The following is a 9,448-nucleotide window of genomic DNA, read 5'->3' on the forward strand; positions in this document are numbered from 1 at the left end:
CTAAGCCTTACATATTTTCCCTTTAAATATGGCATTAGGTATATGGAATTATTAAAGACTATTCCCATTTGGTTCATCAAAGTATTAATCTATAAGAAATTTTTTATTCATAAAGTATAGAAGGTGGATCTCTCTAATGACCATGTACATGTCATCTATCCACTAGTAATGTCCCCCCCCCCCTCCCCCTTTTCCATGAGTGGCAGAGAAGCTCTCATGAAATCAACCCAAGCATTGATTCCGTTTTGTCGGGGTGAGATTGGCTGAGAGAGATTAGGGGTGAAGGGAGGGAGACACGGGCAGGGAGGGGGAGGAAGAGGGGAGATGCGTAAAGTAGGGGCTCGTGGGTGGGGGGTAATGATGGGGCGGAGGTGGGCTTTCAAAGGAGAGCTGCGGAGGAGAAAAGAATGAACTAGGGGTAATTCAAGGATTTTAAATTACCAGCAGAGAGAGAGGAGGGGGGTTTGATTTTATTTTTCTGGGTGGAAACAGAACAAAACTAACTTTTGATCATTGATTTCTATCCCATTCGTTTAGAAATAGAGCATTTTTAGTGTAAATTTATTCTTTTTGTACTGGCTTATAACAATCTAGTCCTTGCGGTTAAGCACATTGCCTAATGCCTATGAAGCAATGGTTAGGAAATCTTGGTTTAAGAATATGTCTGATTTGTATAGAACTAATGAATGCTACGTTGTCTGGTTTTTCTTTCTTTGAAAATCAAAACAAGAGTTCCAGAGCAAGTTTACGGTGATGGAGTCATTTGCCAATTATGCAATACCTTTTACATTTACATTTTCCTCCAATCAACAAATGTCATTGTATTATAAATTAAAGGGGAAAACGAATGTTCCCTAGTAGGGCGGCCTCAACGTCCATACAAAGATGGCAGCGAAATGATACCTCCACCCCTGTTGATACCCATATGCACCCCTTCATTGGCCCTTGCACTGGTGTAGGGACCACATGATGAAAAAAAAGATCTTTCTCCCTCAATAGAATTTTTCCTTGGAGATGCTGTTAAGATTCAATTATTGCAATTATGGTTTCAGTTCGATATTGGCTAGCCCGAAACCAAACCATGAAAGAAGTTTCGATTCAATTAGTTTCTTATCTGGTATTTGTGATTGAGGTAGGGTTTGGCTGGTCCGGTCTGGTTCAAATTTACATGTATTCATAATAAATACATGTATTCAATTATAGCAATCATAGGATTAGTAACTTTACTAACCTGAGTTGGTTTCAATTGGTTTCCTTTCCACACCCAGCCTTTAGGCAGAGGAAATCTAACAGGCTAGCGGGTTGGTCAAAATTGGACAGTCTCTGGTGGTTACTGGTTAAACACAAGGAGCTAATCCATCCGCCCCAGAAAGGAAAGATTTGTGAGTCATTTATGGGAAACACCATAGCGATTCTCTGTGCATGCAATGAAAACGAATCGAGGCTAAAGCAACCCAAATGGATCTCTGACAGTTCTGAAGCTATACCTTGAAAGAACAAATCACCTTGGAGGAACTACTTGCATCATAGACTACATGGAAGTAAAGACGCCAACCCACCAATTGATCTCAAACACACAGTTCCCACTGTCTTCCCTCCGCATGCTTGCTATGCAAACCCTAACATCTCCTATACTTAACACCCCTCTCCCCCCCCCCCCCCTCTTTCAACTCAAAGCACAAGGAGCAGGTGCGGGGAGGAAGGTACCAGGGCAAGGTGTCCTCTTGACATGAGGCAGATCAGGAGTCCTTACTGAACCTTGAGAAATTTGGAACTTAAAGTAGGGACTATCCGCTTCTTTGTAGGGGAGACTAATGTACAGGATCTAAGGGAAGAAAGGGAATGGGGTAGCAACTTTGCCTGATGAGTGACAAATAGAATTCACCCCGGACACCCCTCTTAGTAAGATAGGGGGAGGGGGTGACGCTAGTAATTGCAAAGCACATTATCGTTTCCTTGTAGTGTTAAAAGGAAAATCTTGCTATAACTAAGATTTGTTTTTTATTTTCTCCTGGTGCTATTCTTAAAAGTTACTTTGTCTATAGATAAAAAAAAAAATTTCAAAAAGAAAATCATTTAATGTAGTTTATTTGTGAACTACTCTTACATTAAATAACTTTTATGAATAAAATAAGGGGTGAAAAAGTAAAGTTATAACTTCTTCGTTCACCTACCTAATGATAACAAGATGACTCACTAAACAAAAATATATATGTATCACTCAGTTTTTGCCTCTTGCTTATCTGGGTTTATCAAAGTGAAATTTGTCTTCATATTTCGTAATATCAAGATCGAGGCAGCATAAGTCTTTGCACAGTAGAGTTCTCAAAGCCAAACTCACCAGGATGAGTTGGTTACAGCCAAGGATTACCTCATTAGCTTCCCAAAATCACAAGCAGAAATGAATTGAATCAGATGAGTTAAGAAGCTGTTCTCAGTTTAATAACTAACATTAAAACAGAGTATTAAAATAGGGAAAAAAAGTTCCCGTGGAGTGTGGCCCTTGCGCCTTGACACATGGGGTTGCGAAATGACCAGCCCACCCTGTGAAATAGAAAATGACATCTCTGTGAATGATTCCTCATGTGCTCCCATTGGTCCTCACGCAGAAACCACACTCACCCACAGAAAACACTTCCACAATAAAATAATCTTCATAACTAATTTTCTGAGTTAAATATGTATTAGGAACAATGATTGGTTGCAAGAAAGAAAGAATAATTTAGCACCAAACCAGATTAGCAACCACAAGAAAGATCTGACCTGAGATTAGAGATAAACCAACTGAGACCATTAAATTGTTCACCATAATCAACTAAGGTTGTCTTCAACCACACAAAAGAGCCCCATTCTCTAATAACCGAAACCATAAACCGAATATTCCATTAACTGACAAATCTGATCAATACATTTATAGGATTTGAGAAACTGTTCTTCGGACTCCAATCGGGAAACTAAAACTAGATCCAGCCTACTACTGCACTTAATAGCAAACATCCTACGTGTGGATGAAAGAAGAAGAAGAAGAAAAAAAAAAAAGGAATTTCTGAACTCTGACTTAGATCAGAGGAAGGAAAAGAAGAGAAATCTAACCAAGACGTAGCCCAGTCCTGCCTGTATAAACTTGGAATTATCTGTTCAACAAATTTTTCGTGTTGTTCCTGTGTCCAGGCATTATGGGAACACATTAGGCAATAGTATGCTGGAAACAATGTAGTAACACAAGAACACCGGAAGCCAGGAGCAAAATTTGGATGGAAAAATGGCATTTGTCTACCCAAGATAATGAAGTATTCCACATGCACACTCTGCTAGTTCCAGAGGGAGTTCTCACGACTTGAAACATTGTCTAGGCAAAAGAAACAACACGATTCGTATTATCATCAATACAGATAGGAGGAGGCAAAAGAATTGATTCAACAGATTTCAATCCAATCTTTGATTTTTACTCATCTGTTGAATCAGAGAGGCCAGAAACAAAAGTAAATAAACATAAGAGGAGTTCTCTTAACCTGTAAAATAAATTTACATTGCAAAGGCTGAGAACCTCACAGTGACCATCATCAGGGTAGCATTTAATTCAAATTGAACGCAACTGAACTAAGAATTAATCAACAAGCTACAAGTAGAGAAAGTAATCCTGAAGATGAAGATTGAAAAAGAGCTAGAAGCTGAGACAATCAAGATTTGAACGCCTTCATCCTCTATATTTAGTAGAACCTCTGAGAAATGAGAATGGAGTTCTTGTTTTCTTACCCAATGTTAGTGCTGACATCCCTGACACATCCCCCTGTGATTACGACAGGCCATTCTCCATATTCCTTCCCTCCGTCTCGCCTCCCCACCAATCGCCATCACCATATCATTGCCTCTGAAATCTGCCCTGACTCGGACCCAACCATCGCATCGCCGCCTTCTGCCCCTTCACAGCTTCCTTCGTCACGATTCACGAGACACTTCGCCTTCGCCTCGACAGGAGGGGTTGAAATCGTCTACAATTCCGATCTCGTACAATTCCGTGCAATACCACCTTCAGGCGGTGACACGTGTATTGATACCAATACAATGGTCCAGATCTGGTACAACTAATAAAACATTAAATCAGTGAAGAGACATTTAAATCAGATCTGGATCATTGCATTGGTATCAATACATGTGTCACCGCCTGAATGTGGTATTGTACGGAATTATATGAGATCGAAATTACAGACGATTTTTTTCCCGACAGGAGAAGATAGATACATCACTTAACCTATAATAATCTCTCGGGCCAACTTTACTTTGTGGAGTGGGGCCCTCAACCAAACACGTCATCATTCGCTTCAACAACCAATCAATGGCTCCCTCAAACTCATTCTCCCTATGGGGCCAACCCTCAACCCCGGCCCAGACTGAACCAAGTCATTTCAGTCTGTCCAACCGGTCTAGCTGAACATTAGAGTTTTGATGACGAGCCGTATTAGCTGGATAAACCGGCTGGACCTAATAGGAAGATGTCCATTAGGTGACCATTTTGAACGACCTTTGCTCGCGCGGGAATTAACTGACTTAGATTTCAAGATGACCGTTACATATATAATTACAGCTAGCAATGTGGATTGGAGATCAAGTTAACTAACTCTGTAGTCTCCTTAGTTTCCTTTCTGAGTTAGGGTAACGTTAGGATTGGAGATCAAGTAAATCCATACGAGCATAGGATTAGTAACTTTACGAACCTGAGTTAGCTTCAATTAGTTTCCTTTTCTGATTACCTTCTCTACCTTTTCTTCTATAAATACACCCATTTGGATCCATTCCTTCCCAATTCAATCATTCGTTCTCTCATCTTCAGTGAGAATTTCAGGGTTTTTCTTATAAGCAGTGTTTGTGTTGTGTTGTGGTCGTGAGATCAAGATGGGTGTGAAGAGAAAGAGAGAAGAAAGAGGAAAAGAAGAAGACGAGGATGATCTATTGAAACTGAAGCTGTGGAGTGATACATGGGATGTGATGAAGAAGCTGAACAAGAGTGACCTTGATCATCACCTGAGAAGAGTTATACTGCCAGTTGATCAGGTGAGGAAATGTGTTCTCCCATTCCTTTCTAAATCTGAACTACAGGAAGTGGAAGGGAAGAATGAAGGACTGACGGTGCGTGTGGATGACTTAAACACTGGAACTTACTATTCGTTGAGTTTCAAGAAGTGGGAAAGCAATGGTTCCTACAAACTTGGTCGGCGCTGGATACAACGCTTCGTGGTCAGGAGGCAACTTCACAAGGACGATGTGATCGGCATGTGTTGGAACCAATCCACTAGGGGTTTCTGTTTTTCAGTCATCAAGAGAAGTCCAGCTTATCCTCCACCGGATCCTTCTCTCTGCGAATTTGCACGCAAACACCTTCGCCTCAGCCCACCTACACCTGATTTGTTCATCGATGCATTGGAGAGCTGCCCATGCAAAAACTAAAATTAAAAAAGAAGCAGAATTGGGTGCGGTGGTTGCTGTTAGAAATACATAAGAAACTGATGATCATGGATTTCTTTCCATTTTTTGATTTCTTTTGTAATTCTATTTTTCATATACAGATTATTCATTGATTAAATTTCTCAATTTTGAACTTACCATGAACCATGTTGGTCACTGACCCCATTAATGCCAATTTTTACTATGACATTTACAAGTAAAATCCAGGATCTGAATACAGATACATCAAGTCCCCTTAAAAAGAAAGAATATGATCGTAATGGCAACAACAAAATTAAGTGGCAATTTTGGGTCTCTTTTTCTGATAAAACAAATGTCAATTAATGTAGCAGTTTGAGATCCTGATTGTAAGCATTTTGAGCCTCCTGCATGCAGGCCAATTAACATATCAGTTAGTGATGATGCAGATCGGATGATGGAAGATCTGCTTGTGGTGGGAAAGAAGAGAATAAGGAGAGAAAAGAGAGAACAATGGAAAGAGAAATCGTGTCTAGCCTCTTACATGTTTTTATAAAACATAAAAAATGGCAAAATAAAAGTCTAAGTACTAACGGACCTAAGTCCATGTTCTAATCAATGAATTAATTTATAGGGTTATCATTCAGTGAGGGTGGCACAATGGTAAAGTTGCTCCAATGCGACCTAGTGGTCACAGGTTCCTGTCGAAAAACAATCCCTTCACGAAATGGGGATACATTATGAAATACTACAAACTCCATAATGGCAGAGCCTCGTGCATTGAGAAAGACATTTTTTTATCGAATGATTAATGTATCAATATTATTATTATAAAATTAACTAAATGTCACTATTTGGTAGGTTAATGACTATATATGACTATGGGAGGAAATTATAGGTTGTGAACCCCTGTTTAACAAGGTGGGATAAATAATAGACACCCTTGCCTTCCCCCATTTAGCTTAGAGGGTAAACTGGTAAAGAACACCCACCATTCCCCCCTAAGTCTGGGTGGACATGGTGGGTAAGCATTGACAATTTCCTTCAGCCTGGGCTTGGTCCACATGCTCATGGGGTAGCCATGACTTCTTTAATAACCACAATTTACCTCCAAATGAGCAGAGGGGTAAAAAAGGCACACTTTACCCATTGATTAACATTGATGGGTTGTACTTCCAATTGCATTTTTTCTCTAAATTCATTTATCTTGTATAAGTTAGCTTACTCAAGAGTGAGTGGACCTCGCCTCAATGGTAAGGTTGCTCTATTGCGAACTAATGGCCGTGGATTCTAATCGAAAACAACCTCTCCACGAAACAAGGGTAAGGATGTGTACATTATGACCCTCCCCAGACCCTACAGTGGCAAGAGTCCTGTGCACTGGATACGTCCTTTTTAAGTAGGCTCACTCAACCTCTGTCAGGTTGTAAGTAATGGGAAGGGAAAAAAAATAAAATCATTTTTGTAGGTGTGAGATTGGCTGAGGGAGATTAAGGATGAAGGGAGAGACATGGGCAGGGAGGGAATGTGATCGGAATGTGCTGGGGACCAATCCACCAGGGGTTTCTGTTTTTCAGTCATTACGAGAAGTCCGGCTTATCCTCCAACAAATCCTTCTCTGTGAATTTGCATGCAAACACCTTCACCTCAGCCCACCTACCTTTGATTTGTTCATCGATGCATTGAAGAGCTGCCCATGCAAAAACTGAAAAAGAAACTGAGTTGGGTGCGGTAGTTGCTGTTTGAAAATACACAAGAAACTGATGATCATGGATTTCTTTCATTTTTTTTTTTTTTTTTTTTCTCAATAAGTCGAAGTTTGGGGGTCTTTAAGTTGTTGAGGAAAGTAATTTTAATTTTAAAGCTAGGAATTACAAAGAGAAGTAATGATCGGTTTCTGCAATTTTACTGGCAGCTGCCATTTTGGAAATCTTGCCTTGTGGGGTCCAACGAAGTGCTTTATAAGTTTGGAGTATGTCTTTTATTCTACACATAATTTGGGGGATGAATTTGGAGTCTCTGTTAGTGTGTCACACGACTCACACTGTCACAATAGATTAGAACAACTTTGAGCATAATGAAGCACCGAGTGCATCTTGGGAAAGATATATTCTCTTAAATCTAATGAAAATTTAATGTCATGGATCATTGAGCGTAGACACTTGCTTAATGCTAACCTAGATCATGCCTTTGCAGCAAAGGAAACTTAAGACAGCTGTCCGATAAGGGCAATGTCGAGTGACACCATTGGGAGAAGTCACTGTAGAGGTGCAGACCAAGGTTTGAGAACATGGTATTAGAAATGGGATCGATCAAGGCTGATACCCATCTGAATCGCCTTTGATCGGATGGAACTACCCCTGGTATTATGTTTAAAGTCACATTTTTGGTCATTTTTTCCCTTATCCATACAGATCCACTGATATGATATTGGCTAAGAATCAAGATCGACCAAGACCAATACCGATCAGATTCCTCAAACCATGGTGCGGACTGATGCCAAAACCCTCACTCTGCTCTTCAACAAGGAGTTACCTACCCTTGGCCATGGACTATTTACTCTTTATCTTATTTAATATCCCATCTGAACTGTATTTTTCTTATCAAAGTATTTTGTTGAGAAAAAAAAAAAAATACATGGAGAATGTTCTTTTACGTCACACCTTAGATAGGCTACTAACAAAATCACTTCTAAACTCTTGGTGGATCTGCGTAAGTTTCTTCAGTTTAACGAGGAAAAAAATCCCATTAAAAGTCGTTAAATGGTCAACCACAATGAGAAGTAATGCTAGAGAGAGTTTGGGTCAGGTACTTGTACGAGAATGATTTTACTACGGAATTTGATCCACACTTGTATTCCACTTAATCTTTTTCCTCTTTTAATTGGTTTTTATTTTCAGTGAAATCCAACTGTAGATCAAACACCGTACAAGAATCATTTCCCCGATCCTATTGTTGCCAAGTGTTAATCACTACTCTTTCTATTTATTTCCTTCCCCTTTTCCACACACTTATAAAGCTACAACATTCAACAACACATATGATAGCATACCACCCATTCAATAGAAATAATACTGTAGAAAGCAACAACATTATCAAGTATGTAACCACAATAAGTTGCATGTTACATTAATCAACAACTTTTACAAATGTATACTATGTCAAATCCCGACTATCATCGACAAAATTTACGATCCACCAAACAGAATCGTAGCCATTCTCCTCAATCTAGCCAATTGATTAGCTATATTGAGGCGTACTAATGACATTTCTCTCACTGAGCGTCTCTCGGTCGTATCAGAAGTTGAAGCATAGTACACCACAGGATCGGGATTCATAGGGTTATTAATAGCTTGTTCACTTCCAAGTTCATTAAATAATTGATCTTGAATTGTCTGTTCCTTGATGTAATTGTGGAGCCCACAACAGGCAACTATGATCTTTGTCTGATCTTCTATATTGTAGGCCTTCATACTCCTTAAAATATAGAATCTATTTTTCAAGACACCAAATGTTATTTCAATAACATTTCGTAGTGACGAGTGTCTATGATTAAACAATTCATTTTCTGTTCTAGGCCCAAGTCTATCGTCACCGTAATCCTATAAGTGATACCTTTCTCCCCGGAATCACACCAAATACCCCAATTGATTTGCGTACCCCGAGTCAACTGCATAATACTTGCCTTGTATTAGTATAAAAATATGTACGGGATTAGATATGTACTCCATATCGTACTTCTACAAAATGACAAACAGAAATTCATAATATATTAGTACCTGGTGGCGGATGAGGGAACCCTAAAGTAACATTCATTCTTGTTTCTTCAAAAATTCCTGCGTCATGTGCACTATCTTCCCAACCCACATGCACAAACGTGAATCGCATGTCGAATGAACATGCACACATAACGTTCTGTGTGATCAGACCCTTCCGATTTCGATACCGTATTTCCTCCGACCTAGCTATGATGGCACTGATGTGGGTGCCATCAATAGCTTCAATGCAATCCTAGTTTTCAGTCCAT

At 39.6% G+C, this 9,448-nt stretch overlaps 1 protein-coding gene and 1 long non-coding RNA gene across 3 annotated transcripts; one reads left to right on the top strand and one right to left on the bottom strand.

The window, feature by feature from the left end:
• Positions 1-2,849: 2,849 nt before the first annotated feature.
• Positions 2,850-3,964, bottom strand: LOC122073095. 2 transcript variants are annotated; one of them, XR_006138666.1, is made up of 2 exons: positions 3,757-3,964; positions 2,850-3,349 (listed from the first exon to the last, which is right to left on the bottom strand). It is a non-coding gene; the product is annotated as an uncharacterized LOC122073095 (long non-coding RNA). The 2 variants fall into 2 exon arrangements; XR_006138667.1 differs by having other exon boundaries at positions 3,513-3,964.
• Positions 3,965-4,893: 929 nt separating this feature from the next.
• LOC122074361 (B3 domain-containing protein At5g26805-like) lies at positions 4,894-5,445 on the top strand. The gene has a single exon (XM_042639186.1). The coding sequence runs from the start codon at positions 4,894-4,896 to the stop codon at positions 5,443-5,445; it is 552 nt and encodes a 183-aa protein (XP_042495120.1).
• The last annotated feature ends 4,003 nt before the right edge of the window (positions 5,446-9,448 follow it).

Source organism: Macadamia integrifolia, chromosome 3, assembly GCF_013358625.1.
Source record: "Macadamia integrifolia cultivar HAES 741 chromosome 3, SCU_Mint_v3, whole genome shotgun sequence".
Classification (NCBI taxonomy): domain Eukaryota; kingdom Viridiplantae; phylum Streptophyta; class Magnoliopsida; order Proteales; family Proteaceae; genus Macadamia; species Macadamia integrifolia.